This window comes from Cervus elaphus, chromosome 4 (assembly GCF_910594005.1).
Source record: "Cervus elaphus chromosome 4, mCerEla1.1, whole genome shotgun sequence".
Lineage (NCBI taxonomy): Eukaryota > Metazoa > Chordata > Mammalia > Artiodactyla > Cervidae > Cervus > Cervus elaphus.
In genome coordinates, this window is record NC_057818.1 from 62,423,196 (window position 1) to 62,446,279 (window position 23,084).

Sequence of the window (23,084 nt, forward strand, 5' to 3'; positions counted from 1 at the left end):
TCATGAGGGTTTTTCTTCAGTATGTGCACTGAGATGCCTAGTGAGATGACTGCTATGCCTAAAGGCTTTCCCACATTCTTTACATTTATAAGGTTTCTCTCCAGTATGAATTCGCTGGTGTTTAGTAAGAGTTGAGGATTGACTAAAGGCTTTTCCACATTCTTTACATTTATAAGGTTTCTCTCCTGTATGAATTAACTGATGTTGAGTAAAGCCATAGCGCTGGCTAAAGGCTTTGCCACAATCCTTACATTTATAAGGTTTCACTCCAGTATGAATTTGCTGGTGTTTAGTAAGAATTGAGGATAGACTAAAGGCTGTTCCACATTCTTTACATTTATAAAGTTTATCTCCAGTATGAATTAACTGATGTTGAGTAAAACCATAGCGCTGGCTAAAGGGTTTGCCACAATCCTTACATTTATAAGGTTTCTCTCCAGTATGAATTCGCTGGTGTTTAGTAAGAGTTGAGGATAGACTAAAGGCTTTTTCACATTCTTTACATTTAAAAGGTTTCTCTCCAGTATGAATTAACTGATGTTGAGTAAAACCATAGCTCTGGCTAAAGGCTTTGCCACAATCATTGCATTTATAAGGTTTCACTCCAGTATGAATTCGCTGGTGTTTGTTAAGAGTTGTGTTTCTATTAAATGCTTTTCCACATTCTTTACATTTATAAGGTTTCTCTCCAGTATGAATTCGCTGGTGTTTAGTAAGAGTTGAGGATTGACTAAAGGCTTTTCCACATTCTTTACATTTAAAAGGTTTCTCTCCAGTATGAATTAACTGATGTTGAGTAAAGCCATAGTGCTGGCTAAAGGCTTTGCCACAATCCTTACATTTATAAGGTTTCAGTCCAGTATGAATTCGCTGGTGTTGAGTAAGATTTGAGTTTATATTGAAGGCTTTCCCACATTCTTTACATTTATAAGGTCTCTCTCCAGTATGAATTCGCTGGTGTTGAGTAAGACCATAGCGCCGGCTAAAGGCTTTGCCACAATCCTTACATTTATAAGGTTTCTCTTCAGTATGAATTCGCTGGTGTCGAGTAAGATTTGAGTTCTGACTAAAGGCTTTGCCACACTTTGCACATTGATAAGGTTTCTCCCCAGTGTGAATTTGCTGATGGTGACTAAGATTTGAGAAATAGATAAACACTTTGCCACATTTGCTACATTTATAAGGTTTCCTGCCAGTATGGATTTGCCGATGTTGACTAAGACTTGAACTCTGATGAAAGGCTTTGGCACATCGTGTACACTTGAAAGGTTTCCTTCCTGAACGTGTCTTCCTGTGTTTACTTATATTAGATGAGTTACTGAAGACTTTCCCACATTTATTACACTTGTAATGTTTCTGTGGATTCTGAATTCTCTGCCGCTTAATCAGATTTGAAGACTGATTAGAAACTTTACCATATTCACTACAATTGTAAGTTTTCTCTCCACTATGAATACTCTTATTTAGAGAAAGATCTGATGCTTGATAAAAGATATTCTTACATTTACTACTTTTAGAATCCTTGTGTGAAGATGGAGCTCCCTGATGTTCTATAAAGTTTGAGTCTGGTTCAAAGTTATGCTCAGGTTCATTGCATGAATAGACCTTCACTCCATCATAAATAATTGTGTAATTATTGGAGCTGGAGGTCTTACTTAAGGTCTGACTCATTTTCTTACACATGGAAAGTTCTTCCCTATTAACCATATCATGGGATGTATTGAACAATGCCGGTTGGATTACATCTCTTCCATTATCATCAACATTATACATCTTGGAATGGAGAGAAAATATCTGTTGATGGAAGAATAATGACTTCCTAATCACAGATCCCTCAAATTGATTATATTGTGAGTTTTCCCCATCATTTTCAGATTTCTGGTTTTCAGACATGTTTAAATATATGTTGAATCGAAGCCTATGCTCAGAGTGGTTGGAAGGAGTATGTACAGTAGAGACTGGAGGACCTTCCAGATTTTCCACATTTCCTTTCAGAGAACAAGTATGTTTCAAAAAACAATGTAAACTTTTTCTGAAAAACGTACACTTCTCAGCAGATGTTGAAGACTGAAATGAGTGTTTCCCCCAATTTGACTCAAGTAGCTCATTTCTTTCTACAGTAATGTCTGCATTATGTGTAACTGTCTCAATTTCTTTATGTCTATGTAAACATCCTCTCTGTCTTTCACACGCCCTTGTATGTTCTGAGTCTTTCATTAATTGCAAGTTTCTGAGGTGAAATCTTTCATATATTCCTAGGTTTGCTTTTGGGAACAAATCTTATACCCTTGGTTTCTTTGGCATCAAATCCTGGGTGTCTTGAGGAGGTATAGCTGAAAGATACCAAAGAAGAAGTTTTTTTACCTACTATTGTCAGTGAATCCCCTTAGAGATTTAGAGAAAATTGATGAACCCTTCGCTAGCGTAAAAATAAAATAGAGATGGGAGGATCAAGATGCCAGAGGATTAGGCAGACATGGACTTCATCTCTCTCCACAAATGCATCAAGCATACATCAGAAATGGAACACTTCTCACAGAGACCAGCTGAACACTAGCAGAGGACCTTGGAAATCTAAAAGGACAAGAAAGATTCCTGCTGAGCTAGGTAGGGCAAAAGAAAGAAGAAAGAAAAAGAACAGGAAAGGAAATGGGATGGGGCCTGCAACCCTGGGGGGATCTGAAGAGAGGAGAGGTCTCCACCTCCGGGGAAGGGCCTCACTCGGGGAGCCCAGTTGGGACAGAAGGGGAGCCTCATCCTCTGTGGGAGGAGAACACGGCAGCAGTCAGAGGCAGCAGGACAGAGGAGACCTGCACACAGGGTACTGCCCCAGCCCTGCCCACCCAGCCTGAGAGGGTGTCCACCACTGCAGACAAGGGCTGGGTGCTGAAATGTGGGGTCTGGAGAGCAGACCCAGGCAGAGGACTGCTGTGGGCTGTGAGGAGACGTCCTGTGGGAATGGCAGGGAGGGAGGAGCTCTGCAAACAGGAATGCTTGGGGAGGAAGCCTGAACCACCAGAGAGCAGAGCGCCATTGCTGAGTCATGCCCCAAGCGAAGACCCACCATTGTTTGTAGCCTCTCTCCCCCTGTGCTGGCCCCTCCGCACCAGGCATGAGGAAGGGCTCCATTAGGGTGGGTGCTCTCATGAACCCAGCTGTTGCCTCTTCCTCTGCGCCCCTCACTACCAGGGTAGATGGTGGACTCTGGGAAACCTCGGGAGCAGCGGCCTGTAGTTTATCCACATGCCCAGAGCGGGCTGAAGCACTGCTGAGCCCCAGGGTCTGGCAATTGAAGGAAGTAAAGCTGATATCTCCACTGGAAGTTGCACAAACTCGTTTCTATGCCATCACAGCTGTCTTTGTAAACTCAGCACCTTTAGAACGTCTGAGTGGACAAGGACGGCTCCCCCAGTCACAGCAGGTGTAGCTGTAGCAGCTGTAGACTTCCTGGGCTCCCACACTAGGGGGCAGGGCCAGGCCAGAGTCTGAGCTGCCCCCACAGCACCACAGCAGGTCCAGCTCCATGGTGAATGCAATCCTGGGCCCTGACTTCAAGGATCTATGCTGGTGACCTGGTGAAAACAACATCTGAGAGGCACCAGGGCCATGTGCCAGGATACCCATGGTTGAGGTGGGGCCAAAGGCTGTGCCAAGCAGGGTCACACGAGACTCACCCAATGGGTGAAAGTGACACACAGAGCACATCCCAAGGGGAACATCCCTACAGCAGCAATCCTCAGGGGCTTCTCTCCCGGGGGTGTGCTCCAATCCCACCTGCCTCCACACAGATCAGGATCACAGTGAAGAAACAGATCTGGGGGCTCTGTTCCACAAACCAGGGCACAAACCCACCACAGACAGGGCGGTGACAGCCACAGAGCAAAGGGGAAGTTCCCCTCAATATCCAGGGCAGGCTCGGGTCACAGAAACAGCAGTCAAAAGTTCATCAAGGGGGTTAGGGCACAAACCTCTGGACCAACCTCACCCACCAGGGGACAGACACCAGGAGCAACAGGAACTAGGGTCCTGCAGCCTGCAGAACGGAGACCACACACACAGAAGATGTGACAAAATGAGAGGACAAAGATGTGTGTTGTAGAGGATGGAGCAAGATCAAAACCTGCTTAGATAAAACTAAGTGACGATGAGAGAGGCAATCAAATGATTACTTTTTGCTTAAACTCCTCTTAAACTGAGACACCAAACATTTTCACAAGTGCTAGGTGCCTACTAATCCTTTCATTTACTTCTTATCACCTGCGTTTTTATTTGAGAATGTTCTATTAGATGTTTGAATCTAAAAATCATAAATGATACGACATAGAACTACTGTGCTAGCAACATCCTTATATGAGGACATATAAGACAGAGTCCAGGGAAGCGCATGATGAACAAGATAAATTAACAAAGTAGTAGTTCTTAAGAAATTAAATAAGAAGTGAGACTTTAAAAATATGATGGATCTAAAAATAAAAATAAATATGATGGAAACACATGGGACTCTACTCAGTACTCTTTGGAGACCTAACTGGGGAGGAAATCTAAAACAGAGTGGCTGTATGTATGTATAATTGATAATGTTTTCTGTACAACAGCAGAACTTTGTAAAACAGCTACACTCCACTAAGAATTTAATAAAAAGATTTCTATATTTTATTGAAAAATCTTACCATTTTGAAACAACCATTACAAATATGGAAAATGTTCTAAGTTCTTATGCCAATTTATTTTAAAATTCTTTGAGGTAATTGAATATATTAAAGTGTTTTACCATTCAGGAATTGGGACAAATACACTTAGGTATTTAACATGAGTTCGTATAAAGAGAAGAGAAACTTTAAAGCAACCATGAGACTTTCATTTTCCCATTTTAGGGAGGTTTTGCTTTATGCAGTGAAGACATTACTTAAGTTTGAAATGAATAAGGGCATATCTGCAGTTTCCAGTGGGTTGGAAACTATAAATGAGAAAAACAAACAAACAAACAAACAAAAACAAACAAACCTATCCCAACTATTCCTAGGACTTTGGCAGTATGTCTATGACTCCACTTACACAGTTCTGTTTAAAGGTAGAAACAAACTTTAAAAGGAGTATCATATAGTCACTCAGAAGTGTGCACAGATTTCCTAGGATCCCCAAGAAATGAAAGAGCAGCCAACTCATGCAGGTTGTCACAGGCCAAGAGGAGAATTTTAGTTCTCACTGTGAGTGAGAAAAGCAATCACTGGAGATGAATTCATGAATGATTCAAGAGACAGAATGGGGCAGGTGATAGCCATCTATGACAGCAACAGAAATAAACCCAGACTTCTCCAAAATCATTTCCACTGAAGCAGATCTTCCCAAACCACATGATACAGGATGACTTCCTCACTGACCCTCACAGAATCAACCATACGTATATACAGCCACTCTGTTTTAGATTTCCTTCCCAGGCAGGTCTCTCACTGTACCTCTCACCTGAGTCATCGGCTCCATCCATTCACACCTACCTGGGTATATGCCTGTTGTCTGCATTCTCCTTATATTCCTGAGATCCTTCATTTGCTCCAGAAAGGTGACCAAGTCTGGCTTAGAGACCACAAGACCTGTTCTTCAGAGAAAGGAATATTTGTTGTGCTAGAGATTCATCAGTTACCAATCCAATATGTATTCAGGCGAGAAGAGAATGCATGGGTGAATGTTAAAACAGCCCAGAGAATGATTCCCCAGATACTCCCGCCCCCCCCCCCCCCAAATACTTTATTGAAAGTACCTATATAATGCTAACTAATACAAAAAGTTAGGTCCTGAGATTCTGGTCAAGTGCCACTAAGGCAAAAGTAAGTAGTGGAAATGTGAAATTAAGAGAAGGTACAACTATTTGATACCACAGAACTTACACAACTCCCACTGCCCGAGAAGGAGGCAGATTACATAAAGGAAGACAAAGGTTACAGTCATAATGAATCCTCATAACGAAGCCTTTCTTTCTAAACTCACAGATACTCATTTCCACCTACAAAGCAGAGATCTCAAACAAATGTGCGGAGCAGAAAATTTCAGAACACATTCTAGAAATGAAGGAACCAAAACCCTGAGGTTTAGATAAGCGACTCTGGAAGGCAGTCGTCCTCACCCAAGGAGGCCAGGTTCCTATAATTCTCTACCATCACGTCCGTGTACAAGTCCCGCTGACCGAGGTCCAGGCATTCCCACTCCTCTTGAGTGAAGTCTATGGCCACATCCCGGAAGGTCAGCCGTCCCTGAAATACAAAGTACAGATGCCCTGGGGCCATGGGAAGACTTCCTAATGTGACCCATGATGGAAACAGCAAGTTCAGAGACCTGGTTTTCCTTTAGGCGAGTGGCTGCTAGTACACAAGAATATAACTTTTACACAGTAGTATTTTCCTTTTTTGGGTGTTAATTCTAGAAAATCTTGTCGGTCTTCATAGAACTAAATAACTTCAGTTTCTTCAGCATTACTGGTCGGGGCATAGACTTGGATTACCGTGATATAGAATGGTTTGCCTTGGAAATGAACAGTGATCATCCTGTCGTTTTTGAGATTGCATCGGAGTACTGCATTTCAGACTCTCTTGTGGACTATGATGGCTACTCCATTTCTTCTAAGGGATTCCTGCCCACAGTAGTAGATATAATGGTCATCTGAGTTAAATTCACCCATTCCAGTCCATTTTAGTTTGTTGATTTCTAAAATGTCGATGTTCACTCTTGCCATCTCCTGTTTGATTGCTTCCAATTTACCTTGATTCATGGACCTAACATTCCAGGTTCCTATGCAATATTGCTCTTGACAGCATCGGACCTTGCTTCCATCACCAGTCACATCCACAACTGGATGTTGTTTTTGCTTTGTCTCCGGCTCTTCATTCTTTCTGGAGTTATTTCTCCACTGACCTCCAGTAGCATATAGGGCACCTACCAACCTGGGGAGTTCATCTTTCTGCCATTTCATACTGTTCATGGGGTTATCAAGGCAGGAATACTGAAGTGTTTGGCCATTCCCTTCTCCAGTGGACTACATTTTGTCAGAACTCTCCACCAGATTTGGGTGGCCCTGCACAGCATGGCTCATAGTTTCATTAAGTTAGACAAGGCTGTGATCCATGTGATTAGATTGGTTAGTTTTCCATGATTGTGGTTTTCAACCTGTCTACCTTCTGATGGAAAAGGATAAGAGGCCTATGGGAGCTTCCTGATGGGATAGACAGACTGAGGGGGAAACTGGGTCTTGTTCTGGTGGGCAGGGCCATGCTCAGTTATTCTTGAATCCAATTTTCTCTTGATGGGTGGAGCTGTGTTCCCTCCCTGCTATTTACCTGGGGTCAAACTATGGTTGGTTTCCCTGGTGGCTCAGATGGTGAAACGTCTGCCTGCAATGTGGGAGACCTGGGTTTGATCCCTGGGTTGGGCAGATCCCCTGGAGAAGGAAACGGCAACCTACTCCAGTACTCTTGCCTGGAAAACTCCATGGACAGAGGAGCCTGGTAGGCTATAGTCCATGGGGTCACAAAGAGTAGGACATGACTGAGTGACTTCACTCACTAAACTATGGTTGAGGGAATGAAGATAATGGTGACCTTCCTCAAAAGATCCCATGCATGCACTGCTAGTCTGTGCCCCCAATCCTGCAGCAGGCCACCACCAACCCTTCTAGAATTAACAACCCCCCCAAAATGTACTTTTCATTATAGGGGACTGGAATGCAAAAGTAAGAAGTCAAGAAACACCTGGAGTAACAGGCAAATTTGGCCTTGAATGCAGAATGAAGCAGGGCAAAGGCTAATAGAGGTCTGCCAAGAGAATGCACTGGTCATAGCAAACACCCTCTTCCAACTACACAAGAGAAGACTCTACACATGGACATCACCAGATGGCCAAAACTAAAATCAGATTGATTATATTCTTTGCAGCCAAAGATGGAGAAGCTCTATACAATCAGCAAAAACAAGACTGGGAGCTGACTGTGGTTCTGATCATGAACTCCTTATTGCCAAATTCAGACTTAAATTGAAGGAAGCAGGCAAAACCACTGGACCATTCAAGTATGACATAACGATTATACAGTGGAATGGGAAGTAGATTTAAGGGACTAGATCTGATAGACAGAGTGCCTGATGAACTATGGACGGAGGTTCATGACATTGTACAGGATGATCAAGACCATCCCCAAGAAAGAAATGGAAAAAAGCAAAATGGCTGTCTGAGGAGGCCTTACAAATAGTTGTAAAAAGAAGAGAAACCAAAATCAAAGGAGAAAAGGAAAGATATACTCATTTGAATGCAGAGTTCCAAAGAATAGCAAGGAGAGATAAGAAAGCCTTCCTCAGCAATCAATGCAAAGAAATAGAGGAAAACGACAGAATGGGAAAGACTAGAGATCTGTTCAAGAAAATGAGAGATACCAAGGGAACATTTCATGTGAAGATGGGCTCGATAAAGGACAGAAATGGTATGGACCTAACAGAAGCAGAAGATATGAAGAAGAGGTGGCAAGAATACACAGGAGAACTGTACAAAAAAGATCTTCATGAGACAGATAATCATGATGGTGTAATCACTCACCTAGAGCCAGACATCCTGGAATGTGAAGTCAATCGGGCCTTAGAAAGCATCACTTTGAACAAAGCTAGTGGAGGTGATGGAATTCCACTTGAGCTATTTCAAATCCTAAAAGATGATGCTGTGGAAGTGCTGCACTCAATATGCCAGCACATTTGGAAAACTCAGCAGTGGCCACAGGACTGGAAAAGGTCAGTTTTCATTCCAATCCCTAAGAAAAGCAAATAATGATCAAAGCACTGCACAACGGCACTCATCTCACATGCTAGCAAAGCAATGCCCCAAATTCTACAAGCCAAGTTTCAACAGCGTGAACCATGAACTTCCAGATGTTCAAGCTGGTTTTAGAAAAGGCAGAGTAACCAGAGATCAAATTGCCAACATCTACTGGATCATTGAAAAAGCAAGAGAGTTCCAGAAAAACATCTATTTCTGCTTTATTGACTATGCCAAAGCCTTTGACTGTGTGGATCACAATAAACTGTGGAAAATTCTGAAAGAGATGGGAATACCAGACCATCTGACTTGTCTCTTGGGAAACCTGTATGCAACAGTTAAAACTGGACATGGAAGAAGAGACTGGCTACAAATGGGAAAAGGAGTATGTCAAGGCTGTATATTGTCACTCTGCTTATTTAACGTATATGCAGAGTATATCATGAGAAACGCTGGGCTGGAAGAAGCACAAGCCGGAATCAAGATTGCTGGGAGAAATATCAATAACCTCAGATATGCAGATGACACTACCCTTGTGGCAAAAAGTGAAGAGGATCTAAAAAGCCTCTTGATGAATGTGAAGGAGGAGAGTGAAAAAGTTGACTTAAAGCTCAACATTCAGAAAACTAAGATCATGGCATCTGGTCACATCACTTCAATGGAAATAGATGGGGAAACAGTGGAAACAGTGTCAGACTTTATTTTTTGCGCTCCCAAATCACTGCAGATGGTGATTGCAGCCATGAAATTAAAAGACACTCCTTGGAAGGAAAGTTAAGGTCAAGCTGGATAGCACATTTAAAAGCAGAGACATTACTTTGCTAACAAAAGTCCCGCTAGTCAAGGCTATGGTTTTTCCAATACTCTTGTATGGATGTGAGAGTTGGAAGGTGAAGAAAACTGAGCGCCGAAGAACTGTTGCTTTTGAACTGTGGTGTTGGAGAAGACTCTTGAGAGTCCCTTGGACTGCAAGGAGATCCAACCACTCCATCCCAAAGGAGATGAGTCCTGGGTTTTCATTGGAAGGATTGATGTTGAAGCTGAAACTCCAATACTTTGGCTACCTCATGCAAAGTTGGCTCATTGGAAAAGACCCCAATGCTGGGAAGGATTGGGGGCAGGAGGAGAAGGGAAAGACAGAGGATGAGATGGCTGGATTGCATCACCGACTCGATGGACATGGGATTGGTTAGACTCCGGGAGTTGGTGATGGACAGGGAGGCCTGGTGTGCTGTGATTCATGGGTTCACAAAGAGTCGGACATGACTGAGCGACTGAACTGAACTGAACTGAATATATCTTTCTGACAGGTTTTCAGAGTCTTCACTGTGCAACAGAAATAACTGAAAATGAATAATGTTGCTGTTGTGTCATTTGACAAATGTTTTAACAGACATTCTTTAAAGGGCAGAGCTGAAATTTTATTTCTCTTGATGGACTCTAGACTTTAATAAAACACAGACAAATATACAGAGACAAGTCTAATGAAAGTTAATAGAAACTTCTGTATTTGTAAATCATACTCAAAACGAGAAAAATGTTAGTTACTCAGTTGTGTCCTACTATTTGGGATCCCAGGGACTATAGCCTTCCAGGCTTCTCTGTCCATGGGAGTCTCCGGGCTAGAATACTGGAATGGGTAGCCATTCCCTTCTCCAGGCGAATTTAGGGGGGAAAAAAAAATTCGATGTAATCATGCTAACATGTTTATACACACAGACATATACTACAATGAGACTACATACTCAGTAACAGTAATAGAGAAAAACTGTCATGTCAACAATATCAGGATAATTTCTAACTGATTAAAAATATACATAAATATTTGAGGATGATATTATTTTAATTTTTAAAAATAGACTAGGGTACAGACATATACAACAATATAAAATAAAGTGGAGCTCTGGTTCTGAATTTTTAAATTTCCTGGAAGCCTGTATCATTTGCACTGAACTATATTTTAGAACTTGACACAGGGGAAGAAAAACAAAAAACAAAAAAACAACCAACCACTTAACACTGTTGAACTTAGATTAGCACTAATATGATTCTTGTAAACATTTTGGAAAATACAGAAAAAGGATGAAACTATGTCTGTGATGTGAGCGTGGAGTGGACTGGAAATGATAAGACCGAGGCTTGAGTGATGAAAACCCCCACTCCCCAAACCCAGCATCTCTCCTAAGCACATGCGAGTGTTGTCAACTACAAGCTGGCACTTGCCAAGAGTATTGCCAGCAACCGAACGACAACAAGGGCATTTGTCATCTGCCTCTGTGGAAAATGAACCCTATGGTGCTTCAAGTGCTGACTGCAACCGCCCCCGAGGGAGTTCAGGCTGCACTGAGGCACTCTGCTCCAGGGAATCTGGGGGAACAGGGCTTTAGAGAGTTAGGTATTTTCAGGAGCTGATTCCATGATCCCAATCCTTGCATCTCTTCATATCTGTGTGGGCTGGGCTTAGTCACTTAGTTGTACTCTGTCTGTGGGCATTCTCCAGGCAAGGATACCAGAGTGGGTTGCCACGCCCTCCTCAAGGGGATCTTCCCAACCCATGGATCAAACCAAGGTCTCCCGCACTGCAGGCAGATTCTTTAGCATCTGAGCCACCAGGGAAGCCCCTTCACATCTAGAAAAGCACCAAATCACTGAACGGCGACATCAGCTCCTCACGACTGGCAGAAAAGCTTTTCTAAAGTAAATGCTTGACTGCACTGAACTCCCCCTTCACTAAAATCTTATCTAGTGACCTTCCCCGCTGCCTCTTTAATGCAGTCTCTCAGAGTTATCTGAGGTGCTGTCTTCTGGGTTGCTGTCCTTATTTTGCTCTAAATAAAACTTAACTCACAATTTTCAAGTTGTGTGTCTGTTTTAGCCAACAGTGTTCATTGTTCAAAGCGAAGAGAAACCAAGGTGATAAAGAGTTTCCCACTAACTGTGATAGTTCCGCATATCCCTCAGTTTTTCTTTCCAAGACCCTTTTTGAAGACAGAAAAAGAAAGAAAAAGAAATGCACTGGAATCTCACAGAAGCACCTGAACCAGTGAACATCTGAGGTCATGGCGGTAAGAAGTACATGGAAAAATGCGTTATCACTGCCAGGTATTTTAGCAATATTATGAAAACCATAATCTCAATCTACTATGAAAAATATCCGTTTTATGCAATTTCCACTGCATATATATACCTCGCATGATCTGGAAACGAATGGTACATTTAATAGTAAGTTTTTCTTATCTATATAGAGGCTAGTCATTGTACTTTTTTCATTTCTGAAAATTTTCTGAAAAATTCTCAACTGCTGAGTTCACTCTACTTATAAGGGCATTTTTTACTCCTGTTCTAAAGAACTGAATTGCATCCACATGTAAACTCATCATGGCATTTCCCTTACTTCCCTAGGATCCCAACACCGAACCACATTCCAACGGGAGTCTCAGACACCTGTGTTCATCTCTCACAAAGGGAATATATTCACCAGTTGAAAGTCACTAATTCATGTCGAGGATTCATCAGGACAGAAAGAAGAAAAGGCTGTGGGACACAAGCGAGAAGCAGGCTAAAGAGCCGGTCTTCACGATTATGAGAAAAAAAGACAAAAGAGGAAGTTGACAACAAATCCCCAGGGAGAAAACCTGGAATCAGAGAAGTAAAGGTTTGCGGATTCTCAGTCCAGGCATTTCAGGAGGAAAAGCAGACACAGCCCCAGACCCGGGACAGGACGTTTACCTGAAAAGCTGCCATTCCCTACTCTTCTTCCTCCTGCTGTGTCTCTTCTGGGGATATTATGCAGCAAAAACACGTCTACGTATTGAGAAAACAGCATCCACACAGCTCTTTCACCTGCAACTGCTGCAGTGAAAAAGAAGAAAGAGTTTCCTTGTTTCTCTCTCCCTTTCCCCAGCTCTTTGGTCACTTTCTCTGTTCCTGAGCTGTAGTGGGTAATCAAGATGAAGCTGCTATGCTAATCATTTCCTGGGTTTGGTGCTCATTTTTCCCCGATCTCTTTGCAGACTACCCCTGCTATTTGTTCTCTTATTTTTCACATTAGAGAGAGCAGACCACAGAACAATTCACAAGAGAACATGGACCCAACTTCCGAGCAACCTGACTCTGACTCTGAGGACTTTTAAAACTATGCAGGAGGCAGACCTTCCAGGAGCCCTGAGCTTGAGCCCTCAGCTTTGCCAGCCCCAGAGCTCTGGAGGGAGGATTTAGGGCGGGATCTTCTAGAAACAAGGAACCTCAGCCTGATTCCCTGGGGAGGGGCTCTTTCTCGGATGGGTGTGGCCCTGCCAGGCCTGTGCCCCTGGGGGAGGGGAGGGGAGGGGTGAGTGTTTGGTGGGAATCACCTGGGGGCCCTGGGTTCCTGCAAGGCTTTGCTCTCAGGATTCTAGGAAAGATGGCCTGAGTCCTTAGGTTTGTTGTTGTTGTTTTTACTCCCTTCTGTAACCTGGGGACACTGGTTTTCACAAAATGATTTGCACTGTGAACACCTCTGTGCAGGTGGGGGGCCTCCTACTTCAGAGACAAGGGGCCTGGAGGTGTTTCCATCACAGCTTTCTTTAAAAATAAACCAGAGGCAGCAGTGGACCTTGGGTTAACAGTCTATGGGCAGGGACAGATGCCTTTCAAAATGATGCCCTAAAAGCTATCTGATGACCAATCAAAGAAATAATGATCAGTGTTATTTCATTAGTAAACTTATCCATAAATTAATACATGAAAGGGATTCTCTGGTGGTTCAGATGATAAAGAGTCTGCCTGCAAAGTGGGAGACCCAAGTTTGATCCCTAGGTCAGGAAGATCCCCTGGCGAAGAAAATGGCAACCTTCTCCAGTATTCTGGCCTGGAGAATCGATGGATGGAGGAGCCTGGAGGGCTACAGTCCATAGGGTTACAAAGAGTCAGACACGACAGAACGACTTCACTTTCACTTTCAACACAGAAAAATGTTGCTGCTCTACCTCATGTTTGTATTTCTAGGTTTTATGAATCATATACTACAGTTTGTTCTCTGCTCTTTTTAAATAGCTCTATTCTCTCACATCTTTAAGGGGTAACTGAGTAAGGAAAAATTAAATAGAGGAGCATATCCATTTTTCTAATAGTGTCTATTCTAAAATGTATTCAGTGTGCATGTACCAGTACCAATATCTTAGATGATTCAGTTTCACAGCAGAAATGAGAGTAAGGTACAGAGATTTCCCATATACATCCTGTTCCCACACATAGACAATGTCCCTACTTATCTTTCCCCACCTGAAGATACCTTTGTGGCACTGATGAATCTACACAGACATTAAGTAAAGTTTCTAGTTTCACCTCATGTTTGTCTTTTAGGAATGTGTACAGACATCCTGGAATGTGAAGTCAAGTGGGCCTGAGGAAGCATCACTACAAACAAAGCTAGTGGACGTGATGGAATTCAAGCGGAACTATTTCAAATTTTAAAAGACGATGCTGTGAAAGTGCTGCATTCGATATGCCAGCAAATTTGGAAAACTCAGCAGTCGCCACAGGACTGGAAGAGGTCAGTTTTCCTTCCAATTCCAAACAGAGGTAATGCCAAAGCATGCTCAAACTACCACACAATTGAACTCATCTCACAGGCTAGCAAAGTAGTGTTCAGAATTCTCCAAGCCAGGCTTCAACAATACGTGAACCACGAGCTTTCAGATGTTCAAGCTCGTTTTAGAAAAGGCAGAGGAATCAGCTTTCAAATTGACAACATCTGCTGGATCATCGAAAAAGCAAGAGATTTCTGAAGAAACATCTATTTCTGCTTTTTTGACTATGCCAAAGCCTTTGACTATGTGGATCACAATCAACTGGAAAATTCTGAAAGAGATGGGAATAACAGACCACCTGACCTGCCTCTTGAGAAATCTGTGTGCAGGTCAGGAAGCAACAATTAGAACTGGACATGGAACAACAGACTGGTTCCATATAGGAAAAGGAGAACGTCAAGGCTGTCTATTGTCACTGTCATTATTTAACTTCTATGCAGAGGACATCATGAGAAACGCTGGGCTGGAAGAAGCACAAGCTGGAATCAAGACTGCTGGGAGAAATATCAATAACCTCAGATATGCAGATGACACCACCCTTATGGCAGAAAGTGAAGAACTAAAAATCCTCTTGATGAAAGTGAAAGAGGAGAGTGAAAACGATGGCTTAAACCTCAACATTTAACAAACTAAGATCACGGAAATTGGTCCCATCACTTCATGGCAAATAGATGGGGAAACAGTAGAAACAGTGACAGACTTTATTTTTGGGGACTTCAAAATCGCTGCAGATGGTGACTGCAGTCATGAAATTAAAAGATGCTTACCCTTTGGAAAGAAAGTTATGACCAACCTAGACATCATACTAAAAAGGAGAGACATTACGTTGCCAACAAAGGTCTGACTAGTTAAGGCTATGGTTTTTCCAGTGGTCATATATGGATGTGACAGTTGGACTATAAAGAAAGCTGAGCACCCAGGAATTGATGCTTTTGAGCTGTGGTGTTCGAAAAGACTCTTGAGAGTCCCTTGGACTGCAAGGAGATCCAACCAGTCCATCCTCAAGGAGATCAGTCCTGGGTTTTCATTGGAAGGACTGATGTTGAAGCTGAAACTCCAATACGTTGTCCACCTGATGCGAAGAACTGACTCATTGGAAAAGACGCTGATGCTGGGAAAGATTGAAGGTGGGAGAAGGGGACAACAGAGGATGAGATGGTTGGGTTGCATCACCAACTCAATGGATATGAGTTTGAGTTAACTCTGGGAGTTGGTGATGGACAAGGAGGCCTGGCGTGCTGTGGTCCACGGGGTCTCAAAGAGTCAGACATGACTGAACAACTGAACTGACTGACTCTATGGGTCTGGGCAAATTTATAACTTGTGTCCATTACAACAGTTTAACACAATGATTTCATGGTCCTGAACTCAGGGTATTCATAGCCCCTCCTTTAAAACCCATGGCAACCCCTGACCATTTTAATCTCTTCTACATTCCTGACTAGATTCTCAAGTGGCTCTGTGGTAAAAAATCCACCTGTCATTGCAGGTGACCCAAGTGATGTAAGTTCAATTCTTGGGTAAGGAATTCCCTGGAAAAAGAAATTACCACCGACTCCAGTGTTCTTTCCTGGGAAATCTCATAGACAGAGGTACCTGGCAGGCTACAGCCCATTGGGCCCCAAAGACTCAGACACAATGGAGCACATAAGAACATTTACCTACGCCAAAATAACATATTGTAAAAATCATACTTTTTGTAGCATTTTCCGATGGGCTTCCTTCACATAGTAAAATGCATGGAATGATCGTCCATGTATTTTACACCTTGAAAGTTTAATACAAAAAAGCTTAATATCTGCCCTTCTAGCCTGCTTATTAAATAGGTTCACCAATAACATTTTCTAGATTCATATACATATATAGGATTAATACCATATAGGTTGATACCATATTTTCACGAATGTAGAGATTAGACGTGTGGACACAGCGGTAGAATGAGAGGGGGCCCAATTGAGAGAATAGCCTTGACATATATTCACCACAATGTGTAAAACAGGTAGCAGGTGGGAAGCTGCTCCATAGCACAGAGAGCTCAGCGCGGGGCTCTGTGATGGCTAGAGGGGGGAGACGGAGATCGTGGGAGGGAGGTCCGAGAGAGAGAGGGTGTGCATATAACTATGGCTGATTGATGAGGTTGTCCAGCAGAATCTAACACAACATTGTAAAGCAATTATATTCCAAAAAATATATATCCATCTCAAAAGAAAAAAGAAAAACCAGACAGAACACAGTGCTTAGGAACCCCCCTGACACTGCAGGGCCCTCGGGCCTCATCCCTCTTCCAGGAATACTCCACGCGCCCTGGGAAGAGGAAGCCTGTGCGCCTCAGCTCTTGAGGCTGGGTGGTGGGGTGGGGGGTGACTTGGTCCTTTAGATGGGCACGAGGCAAAAGAGAGATGCTCAGCATCGCTAAACAATAAGAAATGCAGAGCAAACCGACAGTGATACATCACCTCCTGACAGTCAGAATAACAACTAGCAGAAAGCCCACTAATAATGTCATAAACGCGGAAGAGGCTTGGAGATCAGGGAACCTCCTGAATGGCTGGAGGGAGTGTAAGCGGGTGCACTCACTTGGGAGGACAGTGTGGAAGTTCCTTAAAAACATAACCTCCTAACATTTAAGTAAATGAAATCCCAGAATAGTAGACAAAATAGATTAATTGAGAAATTTATAAGATTTGCAGTTTTAGTAAACTATCTGCACTTCTGAAATGAGCGGTTGTGGCCTAGCATTTTTAAATCCTATGAGTAAATGTGTATGAATACACACACACTCGCATGTTCCTTGTGTTTCTCACGGCTAGCATTTATACCTTCAGATATTGATTTATTCTATTCAATGTATGTTATATAAATTATATAACATATATACTTTCAGATATTTATATATTGACTTCAATGTATGTCACAGCCATGAGAAAACTGTTCCTTTAAGCCAAGGCAAGAAACATGTGGTAAGAAGTAAACAGGGTAAAATATTATAAATCTTAGTTCAGAATTTTACCATCATGGCTTTTTTTTTTTCTTCTCATCATGGCTTTTCAGTATTCTTTTGACAAATGTTAAATTTACATTTGCTTAAGTGAGCCCATGAAAAGTCTTACTTCGCTCAACAGAAGAACAAAGGACAACTGAAGCAGGTGAGGTCATGACTTTAGGTCCTGAGAGAATTCACAGCAAGCTCTGAGTGAGGTCAAGGATAGAAGTGAGCAGAGAAAGAGGCAGTAATTGGGGTTCAGGTTTTTATAAGAGGCCCTGGGTGAAGTGCTGTGGGCTCCCCAGGCTGAGTGTGGATGGGCCCATTCAGACCAAAAGGACTAGGATTTTGGTGGCTCTGTGAGGGTGGCATTGAAGGGGAGCCTGTGAATAGGCCCTGGGGTTCAGCAAGCCTGCTGATCTAAGGAAAGTGGTCTTCCGGTGCAAGTGCTCACAGCACTGGCTGGTGTGAGTTCAAGGACCTGCAGGCTGCCTGCTCCCCAGACAGATGCTGAGGCAGCAACAGCATGGAGTAGTTCAGGGGAGCTCTCAACAGTACTCTGTATGATCCTTCTTATTAGAACCGTCAATATGTCCCTGCGGTTAAAGAGGGGAAAAGTACAATGGAGAAATGATGGGAAATACATGATCTAATGATTTGAAACTTAAGGGCAGGAAGGAAACTAATTGTTACAGACTTCACCCATCTATGCTACCGAAGAGTTTCTCGTTAGGTATTCTTTCCTGCAACCTTCAATTGCTAGGCTAACACTTCATTCATTACATACCAACATTTACACAAGAAACCATTCAGTTTTATTGATTAATATGTATGCTTATCACACACAGAATAAAACCTTTTACACTCCGCTATGAAACTTTGGTTAAAATATAGATTATAAGCATAAACAATGATAATCTTTCCCCTGATACAATGATCTGAGAACTATGATTTCTATGTTTACAAAAGGGAGGCTATTCATTTAAGAAAACGTACACTAATTACATGACTTCTCTGGGAAGGGTTTTCCGTACATTTCTAGGGTAGCAGAGATGTCTTTAATTGAAATACGTCAGCTGATATTCATGACTTCTGTTCATATTATAAAATACATCAAGATTTTAGTGAACTGTCATTATATTTTACTTTAAAAGCAAGTGATGTAGCTATTGAAAATGGACATCTTACTTTAATCTGTGGAATTATTCCATGAACACTTACACCACGGTGACTTACAGGGATGTATGACATGAATGACAAACACCACCATTTAAATGTTCACTGTACATGTTACATTCCTGTGTCCTTAATCTTATAATGGAGAAAACTGTAAATGTTTTCTTCCTAGATAGAAGGGCTTCTCTCATCTTTGAGGTAGCAACCATCAAAAACATAACTTTGCATGCACACTAGAAATGAAGTGTAGCATGGAGTAATTTGAGAATTCAGTTACATTCATTTTGGTTTTCAAATAATCACAAATCATGTCAATATCAACAAACATACATAGCTAGTAACTGTACATGACTAAACGTGACCTCTTCATCTTGTGATCCATACTAACATATCAATTTTCTATCTATTTTAACTATGAATCACTATCTACAATATTTCTCCCTAAGAGAAACGTCAGAAAACAGAATTTATGAGATACTTTCTAGTATGCGTTTCCTGATATTTATTTAGATTTGATTTTTTTATAAATACTTTTCTACATTTTCTTTACATCATTCCATATCTTTCTTATATAAATAAGTCTTTTGTCTCCTGAATTGTATGTTCAGGAAAAACCTCTTCCATGTCTTACTTCATTACTAGGGTTTCCCTCCAGGACATGCTCTCTGATGTCCAGTGAGGTGAGAGAGCTGATTAAAGCCTTTACAGGTTTCCTTATATTTATGAGATTTCCTTCAATATGAATTATCTGATGGTAAGTAAGACCAATGTGCTGGGTTAAAGTCTTTGTCACAATCCTTACATTTATAAGAATTCTCTTCAGTATGAATTCGCTCGTGTTTAGTAAGAGTTGCATAGTGACTGAAAGCTTTTCCACATTCTTTATATTATTAAGGTTTCTCTCCAGTATGAATTCTCTGATGGTGAGTAAGAACTTTGCGGTCCCTAAAGCCTTTGCCACAATCCTGACATTTATAAGGCTTCTCTCCAGTATGAATTCGCTGGTGTTGAGTAAGAGTAGGGTGTTGACTAAAGTCTTTTCCACATTTTTGACATTTATAAGGTTTCTCTCCAGTGTGCATTCTCTGATGGCAAGTAAGACCTGAGTGCCAACTAAAGCCTTTGCCACAATCCTTACATTTATAAGGCTTCTCTCCAGTATGAGCTCTCTGATGGGATATAAGGCCTGAGTGCCGGCTAAAGCCTTTGCCACAATCCTGACATTTATAAGGCTTCTCTCCAGTATGAACTCTCTGATGGTACATAAGGCCTGAGTGCCGGCTAAAGTCTTTGCCACAATCCTTACATTTATAAGGCTTCTCTCCAGTATGAACTCTCTGATGGTACATAAGGCCTGAGTGCCGGCTAAAGCCTTTGCCACAATCCTTACATTTATAAGGCTTCTCTCCAGTATGAACTCTCTGATGGTACATAAGGCCTGAGTGCCGGCTAAAGTCTTTGCCACAATCCTTACATTTAAAAGGCTTCTCTCCAGTATGAATTCGCTGGTGTTGAGTAAGAGTTGCGTATTGACTGAAAGCTTTTGCACATTCTTGACATTTATAAGGTTTCTCTCCAGTGTGAATTCTCTGATGGCAAGTAAGACCTCCTCGTTGAATAAAGCCTTTGCCACAATCCTTACATTTATAAGGCTTCTCGTCACTATGAATTTGCTGGTGTTTAATAAGAATTGCGTATTGACTGAAAGCTCTTCCACATTCGTGCCATTTATAAGGTTTCTCTCCAGTGTGAATTTTCTGATGGCAAGTAAGACCCGAGTGCCAGCTAAAGCCTTTGCCACAATCCTTACATTTATAAGGCTTCTCTCCAGTATGAGCTCTCTGATGGCAAATAAGACCTGAGTTCTGGCTAAAGCCTTTGCCACAATCCTTACATTTATAAGGCTTCTCTCCAGTATGAACCCTCTGATGGCAAATAAGACCTGAGAGCTGGCTAAAGCCTTTGCCACAATCCTTACATTTATAAGGCTTCTCTCCACTATGAACCCTCTGATGGCAAATAAGACCTGAGAGCTGGCTAAAGCCTTTGCCACAATCCTTACATTTATAAGGCTTCTCTCCAGTATGAACTCTCTGATGGCAAGTAAGACCTGAGTTCCGGCTAAAGCCTTTGCCACAATCCTTACATTTATAAGGCTTCTCTCCAGTATGAACTCTCTGGTGGGATATAAGGTCTGAGTGCCAGCTAAAGCCTTTGCCACAATCCTTACATTTATAACCCTTTTCTCCAGTATGAATTTGCTGGTGTTTATTACGATTTGCCTGTTGACTGAAAGTTTTTCCACATTCTTGACATGTATATGGTTTCTCTCCAGTGTGAATTCTCTGATGGCAAGTAAGACCTGAGAGCTGGCTAAAGCCTTTGCCACAATCCTTACATTTATAAGGCTTCTCTCCAGTATGAGCTTTCTGATGGTACATAAGGCCTGAGCCCTGGTTAAAGTCTTTGCCACAATCCTTACATTTATAAGGCTTCTCTCCAGTATGAATTCGCTGGTGTTTACTAAGAGTTGCATATTGACTGAAAGCTTTTCCACATTCTTGACATTTATAAGGTTTCTCTCCAGTGTGAATTCTCTGATGGCAAGTAAGATCTCTGCGTTGAATAAAGCCTTTGCCACAATCCTTACATTTATAAGGCTCCTGGCCAATATGGATTCGCTGATGTTGACTAAGTTTTGAACTCTGATTAAACGCTTTGTCACATTCTGTACCTTTGAAAGTGTTCCATCCTGTATGAATTTCCCTATGTTTACATAGGTTGAGTATGTTAGCAAAGACTTTCTCACATTTCTTACACTTGTAGTTTTTCTGTGGATTCTGAATACTCTGCTGTTGAATAAGTACTGAAGGCTGATTAGACACATCATATTCACTACAATTGTAAGTCTTCTCTCCAGTATGTGTAGTCTTATTTAGTGAAAGACCTGATGCTCGATAAAAGATATTCCTACATGTATGACTTTTAGAATCCTTATCTGAAGATTGAGGTGTCTGGTGCTTCCTAAGATCAGAGTCTTGTTCAATGTTATATCCACTGTCAGTGCATGAACAGTTTCTTGCTCCATCATAAATACTCTGGAAACTATTGGGGTTGGAGCTCCTACTTAAGGCCTGACTCGTGTTATTACACATGAAAAGTTGTTTTATATTAACCCTATGATGATATGTATCAAATAGTGATGGCTGAATTAAGTCTCTTCCATTATTATCAACATTACAAATTTTGGATTGGAGAGAACCTGTCTGTTGGTGGAAGAATAATGACCCGCTGCTCACAGATCCCTCAAGTTGATTATATTGTGAGTTTTCCCCATCATTTGTAAACTTCTCCTTTTCAGACGTGGTTGAATGTATGTGTAATCGAAGTCTATATTCACAGTGGTCTGAACGAGCATTTGGAGTAGAGACTGGATGACCTTCCAGATTTTCCACATTTCCCCTCAGAGAACGTGTGTGTTTCAAAAACTGATGTGAGTCATTGCTTACAAAGATACACTGCGCGGCAGACGGTGATGAGTGAAACGGGTGCTTTCCCCAATTTGACTCCCAGTGCTCATTTCTTCTGGCAGTCATGTCCACAGTATGTGAAATGGTCTCAATTTCTTTATGTCCATGTAAACATCCTCTCAGTCTTTCACATACCCTTGTATGTCCCCAGTCTTTGGTTAAATGTTCATTTCTGAGGGGAGCTCTTTCATATAGGTTTGCTTTTTGGATTAAATTTTCAAACCTTGGATTCTTTGACATCAAACCACGGGTGATGTGAGAAAACAGACCTAAAAGATACCAAATAGAAGCTTTCTTATCTACTATTCTCAGTGAATATCCCTGAAGATTTAGAGAAAATGGGGACCAAAGGATGAAGATGCCAGAGGATTAGGCAGATTGGAGTTCATCTCACTCCACAAATGCATCAAGAATACATCAGAGTTGGAAGAATTCTCACAGAGCCCCCTCTGAACACTAGCAAAGAACCTACACCACCTAAAAGGACAAGAAGGATTCCTGCTGAGCCAGGTAGGACCAAAAAAGAAGAAGGAGAAGGAAGAGGAGAGGAACTGGGATGGGACCTGTAATCTTGGGGGGATCTGAAGAGAGAAGAGGTGTTCCCATCCGGGGGAGCCCCTCACTAGGGGAGCCCAGTGTGGACAGAAGGAGAGCCTCATTCTCTGTGGAAGAGAACATGGCAACCCGCGTGTGGCAGAGGGGAGTGAGAGCTGCAGATGGGGTGGTGACCCTGCCCTGCCCACCCAGCCTGAGAGGGTGTCCACCTCAAGGGTGTCCACCACTGCAGACGAGGGCTGGGTGCTGGAACGTGGGCTTTGGAGAGCAGACCCAGGCAGAGGACTGCGGTTGGCCATGAGGAGACATCCTGAGGGGATGGGAGGGAGGGAGGAGCTCTGCAAATGGGACGCTTGTGGAGGAAGCCTGCACCACCAAAGTGCAGAGCGCCATTGTTGAGTGAGGCCCAAAGGGAAGAACCCCACCGCAGCCTATCTCCCCCGTGCTGGCCCCTCATCCCTGGCAGTAGGGAGGACCACCACC

The 23,084-nt window shown here is 42.3% G+C and overlaps 2 protein-coding genes and 1 long non-coding RNA gene across 3 annotated transcripts in view; all 3 read right to left on the reverse strand.

Annotated features, from left to right (window-relative positions):
* The window catches only part of LOC122692850 (zinc finger protein 420-like), a 25,387-nt gene continuing 2,303 nt past the window's right edge, over window positions 1-23,084 (reverse strand). Inside the window, exons 2-6 of the mRNA XM_043900663.1 lie at window positions 12,517-12,639; window positions 6,122-6,248; window positions 5,496-5,591; window positions 5,378-5,382; window positions 1-1,356 (exon numbers count right to left, since the gene is read on the reverse strand). Coding sequence (XP_043756598.1) covers window positions 1-1,356; window positions 5,378-5,382; window positions 5,496-5,591; window positions 6,122-6,248; window positions 12,517-12,531 — 1,599 coding nt within the window. The 5' untranslated portion in view covers window positions 12,532-12,639. The remainder of the gene's footprint in view (window positions 1,357-5,377; window positions 5,383-5,495; window positions 5,592-6,121; window positions 6,249-12,516; window positions 12,640-23,084) is intronic.
* On the reverse strand, window positions 1,905-3,635 carry LOC122690354. Its single transcript, XR_006340038.1, has 3 exons — window positions 3,375-3,635; window positions 3,108-3,282; window positions 1,905-2,333 (listed from the first exon to the last, which is right to left on the reverse strand). It is a non-coding gene; the product is annotated as an uncharacterized LOC122690354 (long non-coding RNA).
* LOC122689730 (zinc finger protein 420-like) overlaps window positions 19,307-23,084 on the reverse strand; it is a 9,001-nt gene continuing 5,223 nt past the window's right edge. The window contains exon 4 of the mRNA XM_043896415.1: window positions 19,307-21,268. Coding sequence (XP_043752350.1) covers window positions 19,407-21,268 — 1,862 coding nt within the window. The 3' untranslated portion in view covers window positions 19,307-19,406. The remainder of the gene's footprint in view (window positions 21,269-23,084) is intronic.